Genomic DNA, 24,922 nt, shown 5'->3' on the forward strand with positions numbered 1-24,922 from the left:
ATTCATATGAGGAAATCCCAAAGAAATCTCCCATCCATTATACAAAGGGTCTCACTGACCCTGTGTGCTTTTCTTCCACATGCCGTCATTAACATTGAAATTTACTGACGTCAACAACCATTCTACCCAAACTGTTTCAGTCCTTTTTATCATACCCGAAATTCCAGTGCCAATCTTTACTCTCCCCACCAAATTACACAGTGACCTCCCTTCATGGGGAGAATTCATCTTAGCCCCATTATGAGGAATTCCATTCTCTGTTCTGTATAACAGAATGGATCCACTTCCTTTCCAGCCTTTATAGAGTCTAATAAATGTAGCTGTAATTGCTCTGCAGGCTGAAGTGTAGGTTTTAATGTTAGACATTTGTTTTTCCAGTGCAAGTTAATTTATCTTCCAACACCTCAGTCAGGCACCAAACAGGCTATTTTAACTACCGGACAAGTACTAGGGAAAACCCCTTATTCTCTAATTCTAGTCCTGATGTAACAGTGGTAAATGACCAAAGTAAACCCAATTATATTAGTGCTGTCAAGCGTAAAATTTCTCATCCATCCATGTTTCTTGACCTGGGGGAAATTTATGAGCACTACTACTGTATGTAGATCAATTAATGCTTGGATCCACATATGGGTCTTTCATTGTGGGATTTGTATGGAGTTATGTGAGCAGAGACAGTGTAGATGGGGCAGTTGCAGTTTGTGTTACACCTGTTTTAGGAATGGGTCGCACTTAACTGTATTTGCTTGGGCAGGGTTACAAATATCTCTGGGCAGAGCTGCTGCCGGTGCACCCACAATACTGAAACACAGCCATTGTAAATGCTAAGTTGTGGCTCTGTACATCCATCTTCTCCTTAGCATGGTAACCATCCTGTTCCAGCCTTTTCTGTGGAAGGATATAGTGAGTGGTATTCCATGTCACACATCTAGGCCGAGCTTTTCAATATGCCCCTTGTGTTGTGCTTGAATGCTTGATACAGGTACCAGGTACATAGTGTCCACCTACAAGGGTTGATTAACTAAAAATAGGCGCGGAAAAAAATGTGCGATTCGCTAAAGTATTATCACATGCGCTAAGTTGCATATCGCGTGCGTTAAATAGCATTGCGTTAATTCTCGTGCAGAAATAATACTAACGCATGATTCACAAACACTTACACGCGCTAAATATCACATTAGTCTATGCGAACATTAACACATACTTGGGGCAGGCGGTAATTATAGAAAAGTGCAGTTCATGAGCTTTTGGCAACACAATAAGAACTTTGCAGTGTGATTTATTCAAGTATGTGTTGGCCCTAGAGTGATGCAGCCTTCAGTTTGCAGGGAAACGGTCATTGGTCAATGGTTTTTCGCACGTGGCAACAGTTTGTGCGCGCTGCGTTAATTAGCGCACGTTGCGTCAAATACCACACGAAAATAGTCTTTGCAACTTAAATAACGCAAACAGCATCGCGTCTAAATTAACGTAAGTATCCTTTTAGTGAATCGTGTGTTAAGACGCGAAAAATAAGACGCAATAAAATTTTTAGCGCATGCTATAAATAGCGCTTGTTTTAACGCACCTTAGTGAATCAACCCTACAGTGTTGCTTGTTACAAGGCTTCAGTTATGGAGACCCAAGGCAATATTAGCACAAGCTAATATGATTACTGTGGTGGCACAAGTGCATTGCCAGGTTACTGCCATACCAGCACACTTTGGAAGGTGCATCAAACCAGAGATCTCCAAACTGTGCTCTCTAGCTAAAGTAAAACTGTCTGCATGCTTCAGTGGCAGAGAGCCTGGTATGAGTTATACCTGGGCCACAAAGAGGGAAGAATTACAGATAATAGGATCAGAGGGTATAGTTACCTTAATGTCTGTATCACATAAGGGTTCGCTGGGCACTGTTACTGCTTATTAGTTATCAAAACCATGGTGATGATCGTAGGTCACATCCTACTGATAACAATAGGAAGCCATAGGAGTAGTTCTCAGTCTGTATTTGTTGTTCAGAAATGAGCTAAAGTGTTTAAAGCAACAATTGTTGGCAGTGGCAGAGGGCTACTTAAATCATTTCCTCTTGCTGCCAATGATCCATGTTGTTTTGATGGCTCATATCCAGTAGTGATAAGCAAAAAGTATGACCCCAAAATTAAATTTCAATATTTTGTGCAATGGATTTGTAAGCAATTTGTAAATCACTTCTCATTTTTATTTGCTGAACCTTAAAGTTCTTTTATGAATTTATTCCCTTAAAGGACATGTAAACCACACACAAAAAAAATTAATCAGTGAACAGCCTCTTTGAAATCTTTCAATACCTGCCACACTGGTTGTCCAGAGGTTAATAGTAAGGCTGCAGCATCCCATTAATCACTTAGATTTCCTTCTCCTCCTGTAACCCACTCGGCCCCCTCCCTCAGGAATTTGCTTTGGCTGTTGGCTTGTGGGCGTGCTCAGTTGTTCTAAGCTCAGATTACTAAACACGCCCCCCAGTCTAGCAGCCAGTGAATAGAAGGCATTGCTGGTTCCCATAGAAACTCAGCTCTAGCTGTCTGCTTCAATTTTTTTCTCCTGAGCTCAGCTTTACCTACAGTGCTCAAACAAAGCAGAACTTTTATCAGAGACAGTTGTGCCTGTGTGAGCCTGTATTCTTGATGAAATGTATGCTGAATAAGGGTCTGTGTGTGTGTAGGCTGTTTGCAGATTTAAATGTATCCAATTATGTATCAGAGGAAAAATGGCCACCAGGTGAAAGCTGCTATTTGCTTTAGGAAAATGTGATGGTGCTGGCAAACAGAGGGGATATATGCAGTACAAATGATGCCATTTGGGTGGGGGAAACGTGCCCAACTGATATACATTGTAGGCAAATGTAGGCTTTACATGTCCTTTAAGTCTCTCCTGTCTGGCATTAAAATTTTCATCTGTGTTAACAGGGCTACCAACAGAAGCAAACTAGTTAGACTGAAGTGAAAATAAAACTATAATGGAATCCTAAGCTCTGTTCTTCCCAAGTATCTGTAGATACAAGTTGGCAATTTTAACTGACAATTTGCAACCTAAAAAACAAACCCCCCCAAATAGTTGGGGTGTCTTTTCTGTCTTACGGCTTAGAAAACCTGTAGATGCAGGGGTGGGTTTTTATCAGTGCATGACTGCAGGATATTTCTCTAAGTTACCTTACAAAAACAGGGAATCTGTCCCACCTTATATTAAATCAGCCAGGTTCATGCTCTGTACTTCTCCACTTATTGCTCATTGCCGCCATTTCTTACTCTAGCGTTCATCTTATTTAAGCTAGTTTTACATAACCCTGTAAACTTGCTGCATATGTCTGTAGGCCTAATAAATACTTGATAAGTACTCTTTTAGTGCTCACTCTAAAAGAAGTGCTGTTACATGTTACACTACCCCCACCCTCCCACTGCCAATGTGCTGTATACTCCACTAAACACTGCCCTGCACTTTTATACACAAAGAGGCTCTTGTTCTACTTTTACCAGCACACAAACATTTACATTGCTCTCTACATGGAGTACCCTGGTGCTCCTCCTAAACATTCATAGTTCTTATATTTCACCTGTCTGTAAGTAACAGATACCCAGACACCACATTGCGTTGACTCTCAACACGGAGGACATCTATATTGCCTGTAGTGATTTGAATGGTTTTTGGCCCCATACATGTTCCTTTGCAACTTGCCCCAATGCACCCCATCAGCCTGCCCTGTTCAATTACTGGCAAATTCCATCTGATGGTAATTACAAGTTCATAGTTGTAACCGACTGAAGGAAAGCACCCCCACTCAAGGCACAAAGAAAAAATATTTCTTAGAAAAAAGAAAAGCTAGTTTTATAGTTTCTATAATACTATGTTATAGTGTGTAGTAAGAGCACTGAAGGGGTAAATATTGGCTCTGAGAAATAATCAGATTCACTCATATCAGGAACTTATCATCTTTTCCATGTGTCTGAGGATAAAACTGTTTATATGACTGCACAGTCAAATAAACAGTGTTTTCCTCAGACACATGGCAAAGATGATAAGTTCCTGATATGAGTGAATCTTTTTATTTCTCTCTACACACATCATATAGTATTTACTATTATAAGCCTGTACTGTGTTTTTAAGAAACATTTTTTCTTTTTGCCACAGAGTAGATGTGGGGATTAGACATGTAGTTTTTCATTGTATAGTAATTAAATTAAAAGTAAAGTTTTACTTTTCTGCTGCTCTGTATCTGAAATTTGAGAGGAAAAGTGCAACCAACGGATCCTCTTTCTTTTCTCACTTTTTCAGTAATTCCAGCAAATACAGTTAAGTGGGAACCATTCCTAAAAACAGGTGTAACACAATCCTGCATCAGTGGGCTGCGCCATTAGCCAAAAACAAACTTGCGCCAAGTGAATTTGTATTTTTAGGGCTTTATCCTACAATTTCAGTCTGAATGTTAGTTTTAGATTGTTGCATTTAAACTTACGATCGATATCCGAACGTTTGTCGAAAGAAGATTAAAATCTGAATGTGTATGGTGGCCACCTTAAGGGCCCATGTCTAGGGTGGTAACTTTAGGGGGTGGGGGATGGCCCTCTGGTGCCTGTATGGTCAAATTACATGAAAGGAAAATCCTGCCAGCCTGCCCTGCTGCCAGATACATTTGGCTAAATCCAGTGGCAGAGCTGAAATGATCATCTCATGCACAGTACAGCAGAACCACATGTGCCAGGTGCCAAGAATTGGGGATCGTGAGGTGAGCCTGATGACACAGGGAGAGGATACACTTCTGAAGCACACAAATTTGCCATTGCTTTACTTTCTCAGTGTAGTGAGACCATTACCACACCAGACATGTCAACTCCCCCTATTTACCCAGAAGTCCCAGTTTTGGACCCCCTTCACCCTGGTTTCCCATCACCATATATTCCCCTGGATTTTACAGTTTCTCCATTGAATTTAATGGTGATAATGAGTATTTAGTGGTTTCAGAAGAGTGTAAAGATGCTGAGCCTTCCATAATGATACCATTCCACCATCTTGAAGATCTCCAGGGTTGACATCTCTGACTACACATATTTCCCATTGAACTGAATGTGAAGCGGCAGTGATGACTTTGAGTGTTAATCTATAAGCAGAGATTTGTCCCATGAGTGATAGCCCTTCACTCACTGATTGTTGCAGTAATGTAATGTAGTACTGGGGCAAATACAACATTACAAAAACATCAAAAAATAAACCATATGTAAAAAAAGACTGCTATGATTACTTCTGTCTGCAAAATATGAAGTTAATTTCTAGATAAACATTCCTTGTAATCACTTTGTATGACAACATTGGGGGATCAGTGTTTACTTCCTGTGCAACTATTTGGATTGCGTCCTTGCTCTCACTGTGGCTAAAAACAGCTTCACATGCTTTTTCCCATAACAATTTAAGCAATTATCTTCCAAGCTATCTCTGTCACATTTGGTTGGTGCCACAGTGTTGCTTTCCAAGGAATGTTTACTGGATGCACATATCTGGATGCTATGGCTCTTATAGAAAATACAGACCTAATGCAACCCTTTAGCCATGAAATGTTTAGCCCAAATCCAGATCAGATAATGGAGAGAAGCAATGTTTTATCAGAGATTTAGCTGGCAAGGAAATGTTGTTTATTTCTACACATTCACACGTAGTAATTATGGCGAACCACTTTCCACAAAAACAAGGCAGTGCCGTTACACTAAGAATTTGTTCACAAAAGCACTGAAATAAACTAGATAGGAACTGTGGGAATTATCACTTGCTTGACATAAATAGATTAAATGGGTGGCTAGGAGCAATGACAGTTGTCAGGAATAAAGAACAACATTTAAAATGTCAATTTAATGCTAGTATTGTGATGTATGTTTTTCTCAGGCCATGAAACATTTGTTTGGTAGATACACTGCAGGTAATTCAAGGCATGTTAAAAGGGAAGGAGGAAAAATCAATAATGGAATCAGCACCAACCCCAAACCTATTAAAATCCTGCTTTCCTGAGTAAATTTGTTTATGTATTTGCCATAAATGAGTGAAACATACATTATGCATGATTAGAGCTTAACGACCTCCAATGCATTATTGAAATGTTCCTTTATCTCCTGTTCTTCTTAACAATCACTTATATTCACATTCATTAAAATCATATAGGGGAATCAACAAAATTATAAAAAAAAAAAATGAACTGTTTTAGATATTTCATAAATCTGTTTAAAAACAGTTTATAATTTTTATTCTTATAGTTAGTTAGCTACAGTTGTTGAGAGATTCTCCTCAACTATTTTTTGCTGACACACTCTTTCTGTGAGTCAATGACACATTTCACCTGCTCTAACTGGTTAATGTTGGTTGGCCAGGGGGGGGGCTGTTGTATCTTAAGCTATGCCCTCTTCCTTCACCTTCTTCTCTACAATTATCTCATCTTTATTATAAAAAAATGGAAATTCTGCTCTTAATATTACCAGAGACAACTTTGTATCACTTTATTTTATGACAAAATTGTCCCTACGGTCAGTAACTGGCAATGAGCTACTAAAGGTGGCCAAACGTAGGCAGATTAAGGCTGTCAACTTGAGTCCTTTAGACCAATTTGGCAGCTTTATCTGCCTGTGTATGGCAGAACTGTCAACACAACTGAAAATTTTGGGAATCTCATGGTTTCCCACCCCCCATCCCAGTCTCCTGATGGTCTGAAAAATCCCCCTGTGCTTCCTTTGCACGGGCATTGACGTCATAGAAAGCAATTGCGCATGCAAGTTTGAGTTTCAAGTTTTATTGTCATATACAAATAACAATGAAGCATCATTACCGTAATGAAATATTTTTGACCCATGTTCCTCCCAACTTTACGTAGACAAAAAACAAAATACAAATATTAAATATAATAAAAGTGTGCAATAAAGGTACAAGTATTTACAATAAAAAAAAATGCAATGAAATATTTGAAAATATGCAGTGAGGATTTAAAGGATTTAAAGTGGCTTTGCTTATAGTGACACTGTGAAGAGTCCAGTCGTTATGGGGAGTGTGTGTTGGTGTGTGCAGAATGTCAGTAGTTCAGAAGCCTGATGGCTTGTGGGTAGAAACTGTCTCTGTATCTGCTGGTGCGGGTCTGGATGCTTCTGTACCGCCTGCCTGATGATAGGAGGGTGAAAAGACTGTGGCTGGGGTCAGAGAGGATCTTCCTCCTACAACGCTGTCTGTAGAGGTCCTGCATGGCCGGCAGTTCAGTCCTGGTGATGCGCTGTGCTGATCTCACCACCCTCTGCAGAGCTTTGCGGTCCAAAGCATTACAGCTGCCATAACAGGTGGTGATACAGCTGGACAAAATACTCTCAATGGTGCATCGATAGAAGTTTGTGAGTATTCTGGAGTCCATCCCAAACATCCTCAGGCGCCGCAGAAAGAAGAGCTGCTGTCTTGCAGCTTTTGTGATCACACCAACGTGGTGAGCCCAACTCAGATCCTCACTGAAATTGATGCCCAGGAATCTGAAGCAGCTGACTCTCTCCACCTCTGCTCCCATGGGGAGGCCATGGGGGTATGGCCTCCTCCCTGCAATCTCCTGTAGTCCACAATGTGCTACTTCGTTTTGCTGACGTTGAGCAGCAGGTTGTTGTCACGGCACCATGATGTCAGGGCTCTCACCTCTGCCCTGTATGCCGACTCATCTCCATCAGAAATGCAGCCGATGATGGTGGTGTCGTCTGCAAATTTGATGATAGTATTGGAGCTGTGTGTTGCTGTACAGTCATGGGTGAACAGGGTGTACAGCAGGGGGCTGAGCACACATCCCTAGGGGGCACCGGTGCTAAGTGTCAGTGTGGTTGAGTTGATGTTGCCGATATGAACTACCTGAGGTCTGTTTGTCAGGAAGTCCAGGATCCAGCTGCACAGGGAGGAACCGATGTTCAGGTCCTCCCTGGCCCTAGGGCCAAATGATCAAATTAGCCCAGTATCGCTTGTTTGGCAATCTCACCAAACAGGTGAATCTTATAATAATCGTATAATGTATGGCCACCATAACAGTAAGTAAAAAAATGTATAAGAAAAAACATAATATAACCTGTTTGTGAAGGAGAATGATTAAAGTGCATGTTAACCTTTAAGGAAATATTTTTGTTTGTTTTAGTTTGTTCTATTCTTAGCAACTTTTTCTATTGGTTATCTTTTTTTTTTAATAGTTTTTTATTGTTGGACTTTCTGTTCTGCCCCTTTCCAGTTCAAGCTTTAAATGGGGTCTACTAACCCCTGCGAGGGCTGGCACCTGTCCAGTTTCAAACCAGACAGTTTTTCTTTTTGAGTGTGTTCAAAATTGAGTGTCCTGGAATCATTGTGAAATCGGAAAAAAAATCTGACCAATAACTATCTCTAATGTCAGAGCACAAACACCACCCCTGCATGCTATAACCCTACCCATCCCCCTCCCCACATATTACCATTCTGCTCTCAACATCAGTGCTACACATTAGAACTACTTTCATATAACCTATTGTTTCCCAAGCCGGACTTGGATGTAATACTATTGAGTGCTATTCTGATATCTGCTGGGAGCTGCTATCTTACTCCCTTCCCATTTTTCTGCTGATTCGGCTGCTGGGGGGGGGGTGAGGAAGTTGTGATATCACTTCAACTTGCAGCTAAGCAGTAAAGTGTGACTGAAGTTTATCAGAGCATGAGTCACATGGCTGTGGCACCCTGGGAAATGAAGAATATGGCTAGCCCCATGTGAAATTTTAAAATTAAATATAAAAAAATCTGTTTTTGTGTTTTTGAAAAACAGATTTCAGTGAAGGTTTCTGCTTCAGATGCTCTATTAACCGATGCATTTTGAAAAAAAACATGTTTTCCCATGGCAGTATTCTTTTAATATAAAGCATGGTACAATATTAGAAGGCAACAACTTGAGACAAAAAACATTTAAGTTAGGATAATTAGGTGTGCATACCTCTAGCTGTGCTGTGCATATACTGTAGTTCTACAGTAGCTGGAAGGAATAGTGGTCTTCTATCTTTTTAGTTTTCTTCCCAATTTATTATATTAGAATTAAGCATACATTTTTTAAGCCATCCAGATGGCAACCCTGGCAACACTTATACTTATATTTTTATACACACTATGTTTATGTAAGATTTAGCATTTAACAACAAGTGCCCTGTATACACTACAAAGACATGAGTAGGAGAGAGAGGAAATGATGTGGGTGTGTACAATCCCTTCAGAGAGTTATCACTGTTCTCCCTGCTAAGGGTGTCTACACATACATTCACTACACCCAAACCTGATACATTCCTCCCACACGCTAATGCAACACTACTCTCCCTTACTAGCCATCATATTTTATTGCCCATCAATGATTTCATGGCAACTTTCTCACAAATATTATAGGGATTTTTGGTCCTAAACTTTTAAATTGTCAGTGTTGGGACAAGATTGGGAGAAGGGGGGTTCCCTGTCAAAGGTTCCTTGTGTGCAAGTGAAACACATCTTGTTATTAAGCCTTGCAGCAGCTGGATGGATTCCGAAGGACCACTGAATACAGGACTTCCATTATACAGGAAAAATAAGGAGGGGGAGATAGGGAGAAGCAGACAGGAAAGGAGGGGAAGGAAAGGGAAAAGTTGGGGAGAGGGGAGGTAGAGAATGGGGGTGGCTGGCAAGGTAGGAAGGTTTGGTCCCTATTAAATCCCTAGTAAATCTTGATATCTATTCTGCACTTCTCCTGCCTCAACTACAATTTCCATCTGACAGGGGTATCTGGGAATTGTAGTTTATCGGCCGGGCTGCAGGTTGGCATCTCTGGTTTATGATGTATTGTGTTTAATTAAGTTAATACTATGATGGTGAAACGATTTGGGAGAGAACCAGACCAAAGCTGAAAGTGCAAAATGTGACTGTGTGAAACAGAACAGTTAGATAAAAGCACAAGTCAACAATATATATGCCTTTACACCCCCCCCCCCTTCCCCCCAGGCACTGGATCCCTCCTCACCTTCTCATATTACACCCCTATAAACTCCTCACCTCTCCTGACCCCATAGCACATAGCTCCTACAGAGCCTCTGAAGGCTTCCCTTCAAAGAGATGTGTCTGCAGCGTGTTTCTTTCTGTGCATCTTTATTGCTAATCTATTATTGTTAGTGTTTGGGAGCTTGGGTGGAAATATATGTTATGTTAAAAACCATGTGAACCCTCAAATACATGTAATTGGTGCACATTACCCCTCGGTCCTGTAAAGAAAACAACCTTGTGCATTCTATAAGGACTATATTCTCTAGTTAATGAATATTCTGTAGCCTTTAGCCTATATTCTGTGAAGTTTACATAGTTACATAGGGCTGAAAAGAGCCCAGAGTCCATCAAGTAAACCCAGCACACACACAAACCTATACTGACCTATCCCTACACTCACATACATAAACTATATATACCAATATCAATACTGTAGATTTTAGTATTACAATAGCCTTAAGGTCCCCATACACAAGCCAATTATAGCTGCCGATATCGGCCCCTTGGACCGATTCGGCAGTTTATTGGCCCGTGTAGGGACAGAACAGAGGGGCCTGGCCGACCGATATCTGGCCTGAAATTTGGCAGATATCGATTGGCCAGGTTAGAAAATCCAGTTGGATCGGGGACCGCATCGGCTCGTTGATGCAGTCCCGGAACCGACTGCCCCATTGCCGCGTGCAGAATTCGATCGTTTGGCCCCAGTTCGCCTACATGCCTCCCCGATATTGCCACTCGTAGGTGGGGATATCGGGTGAAGATCCGCTCGCTTGGCGACATCGCCAAGCGAGCGGATCTGCCCGTGTATGGCCAGCTTTAGATACTATGCTTGTTCAATAACTCATCCAAGACATTAACAGAATCTGCCATTACCACATCACTAGAAAGGTGAAAAACCACCTACACTGCTTCAAATGAAAGTTCCGTTCCTCTAATCTAAAGGGGGGGCTTCTGGTGCGTTGATCATTTTTATAGAAAAAAAGAACATTCCCTATCTGCCTATAATCCCCTCTAATGTACTTGTACAGAGTAATCATGTCCCCTCCCAAGCACCTTTTTTCCAGAGAAAACGACCCCAACCTTGACAGTCTAACCTCATAGTTTAAATCTTCCATCCCCTTTACCAGTTAAGTTGCACATCTCTGCACTCTCTCCAGCTCATTAATATCCTTCTTAAGGACTGGAGCCCAAAACTGCACTGCATACTCACGGTGAGGCCTTACCAGAGACCTATAAAGACCTATAAAATTGTGTTTTTATCCCTTGAGTCAATGCCCTTTTCTATACAAGACAGCACTTTATTTGCTTTAGTAGCCACAGAATGACACTGCCTGGAATTAGACAACTTGTTATCTACAAAAAAAACCCAGATCCTTCTCCATTAAGGATACCCCCAACAAACTACCATTCAGTAGATAGTTCGCGTTTACATTACTTCTACCAAAGTGCATAACTTTGCACTTGTCAACATTGAACCTCATTTTCCAGTTTGCTGCCCAGTTGTGTCAAATCGCTCTGCAAAGTGGCAGCATCCTGCATGGAGCTTATAGTTTTGCACAATTTAGTCAGCAAAAATAGAAACAGAGTTTGTTTAAAAAAATATTATATTGTTTAAATAAGGCTGAATAATGGCATGGGGTGTTCTGATTGAATGGAGCCTTCAAGGTAGGATACATATATCAATGGGAAATTCTTCATTTTTATGGAAAAGGTTAAACATTTATCAGTGATACTTTATGCACTGACAGAAAATGTGAGTTTTGGTATGCTATAAAATTTACTCTCTGCTCATACTTTGAAGGTGGAGCACTTAGAATCCTGGCTCTGTGAATAACCGAATAATTAAAATTCTGGCATTGGGAAGAATTATGAAAGATGTAGGATTTTCATGAGTAGGAATCATCCGCTAGACAAGTCAGACCCAAGTAAAACCCACAGCCAATAAAATGGACATATTTTAAAGGGGATGTAAACCCAAAAATAATAGGTTGCCCAAATACAGAAATATGATTACAAACAACTTACAGTACTGTATAAATTGCAAACATTTAAAAACTTTTTTAAAAGCAGTATCTGTCTGCCCATTGTTATTCTTTGCACTGCTAGTTTTGACTTTTGAAATAATGTAACAGAAGCCAATAGAAGTGCAAAGAGCAAAGTCTTGTGTAAAACTGCACCAATTAACATGAGATTCACAAAACATTTGGGGCCTATACAAAGCTCCAGCCAACTCTTCCAAGCACCAATGATCAGGCTATGCCAAGCATACAGATACAAGGGGGCCCTAGAATCAACACTTGCCTTGAGAAAGTGTAATTTCTTTTAGTTATTATCTGTAATTTATATATTTCCATCTTTATCATTCAGGTTACATCCAGGTTTTACTGGCACTAGTAAATGAGCCCTAAATTGTTTAAATAGAGGTTGTATTTACTGAAATTGGTGAATAAATCCACTGCTGCTCTCCTTTCCCCAGTCAGCAAATCATTTCTACTTCTCTTGTCACCTACCTATTCCAGCCACCACCACAACTCCCTGCTCTGCAATTTTGATCCCCAGAGCAGAGTTAGAGGAGGCAGAAGAAGCATGTGGCCCTAGCACGCCTCCCACACTACGGCTGGGTTTAACTTGGTTTGGTAGTGCAAAAGCTCAACAGGACTGTGGTGTTCCTCTTTCAAAAGGGTCTCCAAGGGTCTGGGTGGGTTTTAAATAACATGTTCAGTATCACATTACACTTCTACAAGTAGTAAGTGGTTCATATAAACTCCTATTGTTTTGTATATGCCCTTCACATAAATGCTTTTTTGTTTTGCTGCTCAGGGACAGACAAACCATTTCTGAAACCTCTGAAGATACCCAAGTAACCACCTATCTAGGTTTTAGTTTGAGTGTGTCTGTCTCTGTTGCTGTCTCTTAACTATTTTCAGACTGGCAATCTATGAATTTTGGTAAATGCCAGGGGGACTGCTGTAAGATTCTATAAGCAGTAACTATTTAGTGCGCTGATGGGGTCTGTTGTGCCCTCTTTGTACTTAAGATGCCAGGGCCTATTTTGAATCTCAGTCCACACCTGAGTACTTCTGTCCATATGTGATTACTTGTTTGTAAATAAGCTGTTATGTGGGCTCTTTGCAGGTGCTTTGGGGCAGCCGGATGGTGTACTGCAGGTTAAAGCAAAAGTGAGTGAAACCATTAAGTTGCCATGCAGTTCATACAAAGATGGAGAGTCCAACAACAAAACCCTGGAGTGGCTCAGTGTAAGTACCTATATTATCTGCTGAAAGTATACATTGCATTTTACCCAGCCAGAACACACACATTTCTACAGATGTAGCAGCAATAATGGCCACACAGATGACAGTTACAGCCAGAGAATGGCATCCATCGTCTCTAAAAGAGCTGCAATTATTTCAGCATTTATAGTAGATTTATACATTTATTTTCAATTTCATATGTCTGTGGCCAGTGTAGAATGCTGCACAGCGGGGTTCACAGCTGTATGATGTCAGTTACCATATTGGGGGCAGTTTCTGGTGACCAGGAACATAAGCGTTGGCCTAGGGCTACACATCAGGTTCTAGTGCATGTGTGCATGCTTGTGGATTACCACCATTCTACCTGGGTACAGAAGTTATATAGGCACCTGAGGGAATAGTTATCAAAGAATGAAACCAGAGTGTGTTTATCATTTATTACTACTACCCTATTATTGATCCTGAGCAGCATTATAAAGTGTAGATTTTTTCATTAGCACTTATTTTACACTCACTGTTTCACACAGTATTATTTCTCCTTCCTGTTACTGATCTGCAGCTCTCTTTTAGCCATTGATCCTCATTTACTAACATAGGTGTATTTTCTTTCACAATTCTCGAAAAAAAGGCCTGCAAGGAAAAATGTACCCCACAGAATGAACACTTAACCAACAGACTATATATATCAGTAAACACTGCCCTTTTACATCTTTTCCCTTGAGCCACCATTTTGTGATGGTCTGTGTGCTCCCTAGCATGGAGCCCCAAACTAGGGCAGGGCTGAATAACAAACCCATTAGTTATCTGGGCCTCCAAAAAGAGGACCCTGCCAACAACTTAAACAGGAGCCCCAAATGCATAAACACATCCTGACTCACCAGCCATGACCATTATTCTGAGCCCCTAACCTAATCCACCTACACCTGCCCACTATCCCTTAAGTCCCCCTTCAGAAATAATTAAATACATAACTGGAAATAATGCAATTTCTAACTGTTACAGGAAGAAGGTGAGAGTAAAAGACTCACCTCTGTCCATTCACTGGCTGATGGATGGATGCATGCTCTTGGTTTATGTGTAACTACTGGGCCTCCTACAAGGCAGAGGGATAGACTTTAGTACTTTAAATATAAGCATTTTACCATGGCATTATCCAAGAAAATATAAACATTTTATCTGAGCATGTTGATGAAGCCTAGACATGGCTGGTGCCTAACTTCATTATTCCCCTATATATCACACATTACATCTACCATGAGTACCTTGGTGTGTTTACTGTGATTTTCCAATTCATGTCTTTGTATATATGAACTAGTTATGGGCTAAATATATTGTGGGCTATAATAAACCATCTGACTCTTAGCAATAAAAAAACACAGGCTTACCAGAAGATTGCCATAGCCCTGGTGCTTTTGGAACATTTAGCATTATGTTTATAATAATAAGGTGATGGAAACTCCTGACTGTTTAGGCCAGAGAAGTGTGGCCCTTAAGTAGCTGAACCCTCTTCTCTCATGATTCTATGGCAGGCTGTCTTTGGCTAAGGCTGTAAGACAGTGTATGTGCTCCAGCTATCTAGTTTGCAAACATTGTGCCAAGCTGTAGCACTAATGCATCTAAAAGCAATTTTACAGGAGTTTCTGGCAAGGGCTGAGGCTGGGAGACATTTCAACATGTTGTCTTAGCTTTCAAGCCAAGTATTTACATCCATTTTTTATATAATGAAGCATTTCCTGGAATATTAATTGACTGCAGGAGGGAGGTCTAAAATCTTCAATCCTTTCAGCCTCCACTATAGGTTTTATCTGTGCTTCTTTCTACTAATGAAAAGCAGTCATTTTGAAAAGATGTACTTTGCATCTTCACCAAAGCCCTAAGTTTCAGTGGGCCCCAAAGATTTCGTTTTCATAGAATGAAAGCAAAATGCAGGGCAAAGAATCTAACGCACATCCCCACAAGCATAGACTGAGAAATGTAGATATAGATGAGGGGAAAGGAAAAAAAGGCTAGTGTTGTTGTTTAGGGGTGATATGGACAGGGCTTAAAAATGCCAGCTATAATAAGGCATAAATGATATTGTAATCAATGGGCTTCCAAACTCCCTGAAGAGGATGTGGCCCAAATGTAGCCCTCTGGTGCAATTTTGCCCAGAGGTCCATTGTCTTTTTGTGTGATGCCTTAATTGTATTATAATGCACCCGGTAATTATGGATAATGTATGTATATGTATATGTATAAGCAGCCCACTATGTGATAAGAGCTTTAGACATTTCTGTATCCCATTCATAATAAGGGGAAATTTAGCTAAAAATGCCCTTTTTTTTAACTTTCTTAGCATCAACCCTTAACCCCTTTAGATTGTAAACTCTTTCAAGTGGGGCCCTCCGATCCGATTGTTAGATCTCTATTTGTTAGAATTTCATGTAAAGGGCTGTTTAATTTGATGGCACTATATAAATAAATAGTTAAGATGCTGATCATGCAGACCAGTGCTGTCAAACGTATTACATGCAGTGGCCCGATTATTTCTTATGTAGCATGTTCAAGGGTCAAATTTAATTAAAATTATGATGTCATACAGTAAAGTTATAGAGCAGACTTGGCCTATAAGCCTCCTGTTGGACAGCCCTAATGTAGACCATAGAAATGTAAGTCAGAATGTATGTAGTCCCTAACAGGTTGTTTATTCCAAATGTTTGTACATATCTTTGCAAAGCTAAATCCAATTGCCTTTAAAGTAAATCTGTATGCCTTTAAAATACACCCAAAAACAAAAAATGCTGGGTTACTTAGTAACCTACTAATGTAAACTTCTCATAGTTCTCTTACAATTTAACCCAGGGGTCTCAAACTCGCGGCCCGCGGGCCATTTGCGGCCCTCGGTACAGTAATTTGTGGGCCGCACCAACGCCTTCTCAAAAGCAATGGATGGATCGCGATTTTTATTGCGATTCAAGGGATAATGCAAGGCACGGCGGGCGGGAGCTGCTGATTGCGGAAATGACGTTATGCCATCATAACAGTTATTATGGGAAGACGTTCTGTGTGCACAATTAGCTGCTAAGGAGCTAATTGTGCACATTACATTAACATTTATTTATAAAGCGCCAACATATTCCGCAGCGCTGTACAATAAGTGGGTTACATACATTGGACATACAGAGTAACATATAAAGCAATCAATAACCGATACAAGAGGTGAAGAGGGCCCTGCCCAAAACAGCTTACAATCTACACAGAACGTCTTCCCATAATAACTGTTATGATGGCATAACGTCATTTCCGCAATCAGCAGCTCCCGCCCGCCGTGCCTTGCATTATCCCTTGAAAGCCAATTTTTTGTGAAATCCCTTATGCGGCCCAGCCTCATCCTGACTTTGCCTCCTGCGGCCCCCAGGTAAATTGAGTTTGAGCCCCCTGATTTAACCACAAGAGCATTGCTTACCAGCTTGGAGACATTGGAGTTAACATTCTAGCCACAATATCACAGAACTGTTATTGGGCGCCACCTGCAGCTCATTCTGCTAAACTGCACATTCCCTGTTCCAGTCTGTTGCCAGCTCACTTACAGGCTGCTAACATCACACTGAATAACATTTCTTGTAATCTATCTTATCAATTCAAAAAATGTATTACTTACTGTATGCCTGAAAAGTGTGTGAAATATTATTCAAAGTAGTGCCAAATTTAAGAAAATTTTAATTTTAAAAAACATAGTTATGCTTTGGATGTAGCAATTCTGCTCTGATCTCTTTGCTTAAAAAGTTTTTTTCTTTGTCGCTAGAAAAAAACTACAGAGAAGGTGATTTATCGCAGGGGTCCCAATGGGCTCACTGTTCCTGATCCTGAGCTGAAGGAGCGAATGAGTGTGGATGAGCACTTCACCTTAGAAATAACAGATGTCCGTGTCCAAGATGAAATGATATTTATCTGCCGAGTGGTAGATACCAGCACCAAAGAAGATGCTGTACAGTTACTCGTTTTCAGTGAGTATGGGTTATGATGAGGGGGCGATACAACTTGAAACAAAATCTGAAACTGATCTGTTTAGCTGGCCCTGCTCCTCATATACAAAGTACATAGTTCTCTGTGAACTCAGGCAGTACTGTATTTGAGGGGTATGGGCAGGTCTCTTCATCCTGGAGCATAAAGTCATGCAGCTATTCAAAAAAGTACAAAGCATGGTGCTCACATTTTTTGCAGGTTTCACGCTGTCCTGTACTTTATAAATAACCCTTCTAAAGTTTTTATAGTAGTGCTTTTAGGGGCATTATGTATTATCTAAACTATAACTGAAATGAAACAGAGTAGGGCTTGCTGAACACACTACAGGTTGCAAAATAAATTATGACAAATGCTTGCCCGAATAGCACACATTACAGTCACAGCTTGGGGACATGCAATAGCCACTTAGAATGAATAAACTAGAGGTTCGCATATGGCACTGTTGAATTTAGGAACAGTTTATTGGCCAAACCAGTCCCATATTAGCACTTTCCAAACACCTGAACAATTTAGGTTCCCCACCCCTCTGGGCCCCAGCCTGTTGCCTACTTCCCTGCTCCTTTCTTCGCATCAGAAACACTGTATGTTATTTCAGACTTTCACCATACGCACACTAGGCCCTATCTCACCTAGTCCCTCTTCCACTGGATCCCTAACTGGGAAAGGTAATGCTGAGACACTGGTTCCTCTCTCTCTTCTTGATGGAGCCTCAACTGCTTGTCTACCTAGCCTTTCACTGACTCTCCCCACCTGCAGTGAGCTCCAAAAAATCTACCCTACAACTATCTAAACTAATTACTTCTATAGAATAACTCTGTAGGGATACCCCTTCTTTCCCTCTGCTTAATGGTGCCACCTGTTGGCCCCACTAACAAATAACAATGATATAATTTATCCTACTCCGTACAAGTATTTTCATTTTTGCTGTTGATATTACTAGTCCTCTAAAAGTTACTACTGGTTAAAAGAGACAGGAGTTTTGTTTGCATTGCATTTCAGGATGCTTTTACTATTAAAGGACCAATACTATGCAGATAAATAAGGCTCCTTGGGGTTTTATCATTAACCTTTTTATTAATACAGCACAACAATGTCTGTAGCACTTTACAGAGATTATTTAACACTGATATCAGTCCCTGTCCCGATGCATCTTACAATTTCTACCCAAGTGTTTTTTACAAATACAATGCAACATTTATGCACGGGATTGGTGTGTAGAAAGGGAGTCTGTGGGTTCTAATGCTGCATAAATATGACACAGACAGATTCAGGAATGACTTTCACCTTATCTTTTTTCAGAGGCACCAGAATCTCCAGAGATCATAATGACAAAAACCAGCTTTCGCTCAACAGATGAAATCTCTGAGGTAAAACTCAAGACATAAATGAAAAGAAACTACTGAGGTGAATTCTAGGGAAAATGAATAAAAGCTTTGGAATCCTGGCTTACAAAAGCAGAAATATTTTGAAAGTATAGTAATAACCTTTCATTTAAACTGCTATTTATTCTTATTAATATTTATATTGTGCCAGTGTCAACTGAAACACTGGAATATTGCAGATGGATTGAAATGGGGTCAATTTAGGCAGACAGAGACCACAAAAAATTGTATTGCAATAATCAAAACAAGCATGTTAGGAAGGGTCAAAACACTGCTGATTTGCCTAAGATGAAGGTAGCAGGATTTTGTGATATATGGATGTGTGGAATGAACAAAAGGAACTGTGATCTTGGAACCTAGTGGCGTAGTGTGGTGGGCGACTTGTAGCCTTGTATGGGGTGCACTCTGGGTAATCTTAATTGCTGACAATATTATGAATATTATAAATAACTGGCTCTACAAACTTTGTCACTTCCTGCTCATATGTGCACAGTGCCTATATGCCAAGAAGTATCATTTTAAGCACACTGTTAGTTATACACTTTCTTAATTTTAAGGGACATTCTTATCACAATAAATTGGTGTCAAAAATGGTAAAAATTATGTTTTTCATATGGAAGATTAATGCTATTAATATAGAATAAGAGAGGAGAAAAACAGATGTAAGAAGACTGATATTTATAGGGGCAGAATGATCAAAATGTGAGATTAGAGCTCACCACTGAAAAATTCACTCACTTTCTATTGATCCCTATGGGATTTTTCGAAGAGTATTTATCAAATGGTGAACTCTATTCACCCATTGATAAATAAGCTTCTAAAAATGTTATAAGAATGAATAAAAAATGTTTAAGTTTTTCTGCAGTGAGCTCTAATTTCACATTGATAAATCTGCCCTTAAGTCTCACACATGTATATGGCAGAACCAAACAAGTGACATTCAGGCAGCCCCATTCTGCCATACTACCTGGTCTTCTGACTTCTACTTATGGCTGTCAACTCACTGAATGGACCATGGGCTGTGGCTTCTCACATAGCAGAGAGAGTGGACCACACTTTACACCAGTCAATAAAAATATAAAGTATTTATTTAGGGGGGCTATGTAGCATGGTTACTCAAACCATAATGGAAGGAAGTTAAGTGATGTTGTTATATTTTTTGTTCAGCAACTACATTGGTTGGTGCCCTTTCCAGAAGTAATGGTCCTAGTTTATGAAAACCTCAAGTTGCTGAGCTTTCTCTGAGACATGCAGACTTGTATTTGTTTTACTGCATGAAAAGAAATTTTACTTTTGTCTGGATAAATGTAAATAAAACAAAGGCACAGAGCAGCCTGGACTGTCTCTTATCTATGAAAAGGGTGCTGATGATATACCACAAGTGTGATTCCCTAACAATATATATATATCAGTCCTTGGGGTGTCTACACTCTAATGCAAAAATTTGTGTATAGCTTGGTGCACAGCCAAATTTAATATGCACAAAAAATATTCCAAGATTGGCACACCCTATAAAAACAGTCACATCTTTATTGTGAACACATTGCACAAAATGTATCCTTTTGAGGACCGGATAAATTTTGTGCAATGTGTTCACAATAAAGATGTGATTGTTTTTATAGGGTGTGCCAGTCTTGGAATATTTTTTGTATATATATGATACTATATCAAGTATGTGCACAGGTTGATTATTTTTCACAGTGCATGTCACTTGGTGTGCAACTGACCTTGAGTTTCTCTCACAGTTTGGAAGCTGTAAAAGTGTGAATGGGTACCCACTTCCTACTATCACCTGGTATAAGAATGACTTGCCTCTGAAACATAAACAGAATGGTATGTGATGTTATTTAATATATCATTATTAGTCCAGTCTTTTTCATTTACTATAATTACATCTTTCTACATCACTTTTTAAGAAATTACGTAACTATTTAACCCTGTACTATAGATACCCACATTGAAAACAGCGTTTTGCTTCATTTTTCAGTTTATTAAAAGAAGATGCTTTGAATAAAGGAATGAGGGAGGCTTACCTAAGATATATTAGCTCTATACCAAATCAGTCTTTGCAGTCTCACCTAGACTTATGTCTCAGTAGGCAGTATTGCCCAATACCAACCCATGTCCAATCATCCACTGCGCACAGGTTGTGATTTTTTAGCCCAAATATGTTTGTGTGCATTTATGGGTCAAAATGTGCCCCATGTGCTCAGTGATGGGCAGATGTTAATATACTCCCCTTTTTGACAGGAGATCATTCAATTTGGATAATGGAAAAAAAAAGTGCATAAACACTATATGGACTTTCAGAAATAAATATAAATTTCTTTTTTTACACAAACATACCTGAATATACAGATCGAAATAAAACCAAATTATTTTAATGAGCTATTTCCCAACATCCCTCAGAGTGTATATAAATAATGTAACAGCAACCTTCCATTCCGTTGAGACATGATGGATTCTGGAAAGTCCCTCTGCTTTCTATAGTGGGTCTTGCACAGATGTTCTGCAAAGGTGAGAGAGTGGTGGGGAGCAAAAACGGTTTGTGTGAGAATTGTGGTTTTCTTTCAGTCTGTGGTATCAGGTATGTCTGTGTAAAAAAAAAATATACATCTATATTTATTTTTGGAAGTTGATGCGTTGATGAGTTTATGCACCTTTTCTACATACTGTAAAGTTTCTTGCCTTTTATACCAATTTGGCAGCTTATCTGCCTGTGTACGGGCACACCCAAGGGGCCTACCAGACCAACATCTGACCTAAAATTGGCCAGATCTCCATGGGGCAGGTCTGATTTTCTATTGGATCAGGGGCTGTATTAGTTTGTTGATGTGGTCCTCGGTCCGAAGGCACCTATGCCCACTGGTTTAAGTCAATCGATCGAATTAGCCCAATATTGCCCACCTTAGGTAAAGTTTGCTGCAAAAGAGTATGGCACCTTCAAGAATGCCTTCTAAGTGTGCAATTAAAATTTACAATGCAACAACAGACTAATAAAAAATATTAAATTGCAAATTGTTATTCTTACTTGTGTAATTTTTTTTCCATATTATCTATATGTAATAAATGGTGCAAAACTTGCTGAGGTCCAGTAACCCATAACAGATATTTGCTTTTAAACAGGTTACCAGTATACTAATAATAATAATAATAATATACTGATATTCTGACAGCATACTGGTCATTATGCACCATTTATTACATAAAAGCCTGAGGCTGAGGGCTAAGTGCTCTTATACAGGTCATGAAGTTCCATAGTTATTGTATCCTCATATTTTACAACAGGGGTATATTATTTTTATTATATTAGTTTCAGTGAGAATGTGACATCATTAAGCAATGATTAGAACCAGTGACATCACTAAGCAATGTTTGTGAGGATATAAATTTATTTATATATACATATCTGATACACTTTACAGCATTGATATGTCCAAGAAATGTTTTTGTCAGTAAAAGTAAAACTAATTCATACTTTTTAGTTTGGCTATATACAATTACCAATTAAAGTACTTCTTGCTATCCCTTTCTGTTTCTTAGGTTTTCCCTCACTTTCCCTTTCTTTGTTCTTTATAGATGCATTTTAGATTTTTTTCTATTTTCTTTAGAGGTGCAAATAAGTTCCTTAAATACCCAGCTTTCCAGTGGTTTATACACAGTTGAGAGTTCACTGTCTCTGCCTCTTCAAAAAGATGACGATAAAGCAGACATCTACTGTGAAGTCTCCTACCATCTCCCTTCTGGTGACCATATGATGGAATCTGAAAAAAAGAACATCACTGTTTTGTGTGTGTATACCAGTCCTTTCTGTTTTTTGAATGTTATACAGTTTCTCGTTTTTGGGTTTTAGGAAAAAAAGAACATTTAAGGCTTATTTGTGGTGGGCTTTACTGTTTCTTTTAAGGTGAAACAGTAAATGCAACTCCTGTAAATAATGTGCATATGATATAGTGGATAATGCACCTCCTACTGTAATTTAAGATATTAGAAGTCACCAAGGGGTTACATGTCCATATAAAAGCATGAGGTTGCAGGCTATGTAACTCCGAGTTAACTTTTTTTCAGTCTGCATTGACCACAGCCCCGGTACACAGATAAGCAGCATTTTTTAAGCATCTAACATCTAGTACTTGCCATAAGGTGGACCTACACCTAAAGTTACATAAACTTCGTTTTGTACGATAATCAGTAAGTGTATGGCAGGATATAAGGTGACTGATATTGGCAAAGGCCTTGGATATTGGTCGTCTTGTCACCTTTGAAGGTGTTGAAGCAAATATTTAGTACTCAGATTGTAAGCTCTACGGGGCAGGGACCTCCTTCCTACTATGTCTCATACCACATGGCACTTATATATATATATATATATATATGTTTACATATATGTATTTATTGTATTTATTTATTATATCACTTGTCCTCCCTGTGTGTAATTTTGTATTCTGTAAGACTGTACAGCGCTGCGTATCCTTGTGGCGCTTTATAGATAAAGTTATACATACATACATACATACTCAATCATCAGATAGGGGTAGAATTATTTTGTACCTACCTGCATATCTGACGATTCATCGCTGAACGTTAGTGTAGTCTACCAAAGATCTTTCCTGTGACCATTAGTCGCAGGAAAGATCATAATTGTAACATGTATGTCCACTATTACACCATTATCTCCTATTTTCATTGTACAAGCAAGTGTCAGAAAAATGGGTCTGCCCGGAAGTTACACACAGGAAAAAAACAGGCTGGCACTCTGGACCACCAAATTGTAGATATCACAAACAGCTTAGTTTACATTAAAAACATTCTTAGTTTATTAAATCCATGCACAATTAACAAAAAGCCTTAAGCATTTCGTGCCACAAGGGGCACTTGATCATAGGCTACCCGGAAGTTGCCAGCACCAGCAAGTTCAGTGTTAGTGAGTTAGAGACAAGGCAAAAGGAGGGGAGGGGAGTGTGTTGGGGCTGGGGGCTTCAGGAGAATCAGCAGATATTGCAGAGTGGAGGTAGTGTGGGGAGGGGAGAAGAGAGTGTCGGTGATGTACATAAGAGAGCAATCAGTGCAATTTTGCAGAAAGTACACTGCATGTTATGATAAAGTTTTTTCTTTAACCTCTGACATAGGAAAGCACAATTTATTAAGATATAATTTACAGTTTGATCCATAGGGAAATAGACAAACTGTAGATTATAATGACATAAATTACTACTTGGCTAAAGTAAGGTTGAACCTTTATATCGATGAGGAATCTTTGTTTTATGGCTTTTTATGACAGTGTTTTCAGATGCTTACAGTTCTTTGGCTTTTTAGATCCAAGTAAGAGTGTAAGACTGTTCCGGTTATTTCCCATTGGGCCAGTAAAAGAGGGCGATGATGTAGAATTAAAGTGTGAGGGCGATGGAACCATGCCTCTGGATATAAACTACAAAAGGGTAAGGAGTTATAGGCTAAAGTAAATCTGACACATTTTCATAATTCACAATATTTACAGTGTGCATTTTTACATCAGTCTTTGCAACATGTTATGTTAGCATTACTTTTCTTGCCTCCATGTTCTCAAGCTATGCATAAGAAGTCTCTTTTTCCTAACAACGAAAAGGACTGGGCCAGACACTGATCCACTAGTATAATAATAAAAGCAGGGCAATGATTTGATTGGCCTTGTCAATTATAAGTATATTGCTTTACCTAAATCTTTCTATAAATCATTTGATATGGTCAAATTGTGACTGATTTCTATAGCATACTTCTGTACATTGTAACATATTTTCTCCATAGTCACGCCCATTTATCTTGTCAGCATTTTCCATGTATGCATTCAACAGGCTCCAGTCCGCCTTTCTCATTATGCTGTTTTACTATGTTCTGGCCTCGTTTTAATAATCACTTTTTTTAGGTAATGTAATATGTAAATACTGACCTTTATTTCATCTTACTGTGTCCATTCACAGAAAGGCGAGGAATTGAATTTAGGAGAAGGTCCATCCTTGATTTTGGAGAAAGTTACTCACAGCTCCTCAGGGACCTATGAGTGTACTGGAATGGACTTTGAGAATTTAGACGAAAGCATGACTGATGAGATTGAGCTTCAAGTCCATTGTAAGTTACCACAGTGCACCTTTAAATAACCTTAACAATCTTAATTCCATATGGTTCTCATGACTTGGGTTAAGACTCTAGATGCTTAGCTTGATAGATACTGGTTTGGTATTGATAATTATTGACTATTAATATCCCTGGGTTTTGGACAATA

The 24,922-nt window shown here is 39.4% G+C and overlaps 1 protein-coding gene across 2 annotated transcripts in view; it reads left to right on the forward strand.

Moving 5' to 3' along the window:
- mcam (melanoma cell adhesion molecule) overlaps nt 1-24,922 on the forward strand; it is a 35,916-nt gene that overhangs the window by 1,667 nt on the left and 9,327 nt on the right. For both annotated transcript variants that reach the window (XM_004916046.4, XM_002935018.5), the window contains exons 2-8: nt 13,158-13,279; nt 17,061-17,262; nt 18,581-18,648; nt 20,409-20,496; nt 22,275-22,454; nt 23,980-24,101; nt 24,621-24,768. In XM_004916046.4, the coding sequence (XP_004916103.2) occupies nt 13,158-13,279; nt 17,061-17,262; nt 18,581-18,648; nt 20,409-20,496; nt 22,275-22,454; nt 23,980-24,101; nt 24,621-24,768 (930 nt within the window). The remainder of the gene's footprint in view (nt 1-13,157; nt 13,280-17,060; nt 17,263-18,580; nt 18,649-20,408; nt 20,497-22,274; nt 22,455-23,979; nt 24,102-24,620; nt 24,769-24,922) is intronic.

This window comes from Xenopus tropicalis, chromosome 7, assembly GCF_000004195.4.
Source record: "Xenopus tropicalis strain Nigerian chromosome 7, UCB_Xtro_10.0, whole genome shotgun sequence".
Taxonomy (NCBI): Eukaryota; Metazoa; Chordata; class Amphibia; order Anura; family Pipidae; genus Xenopus; species Xenopus tropicalis.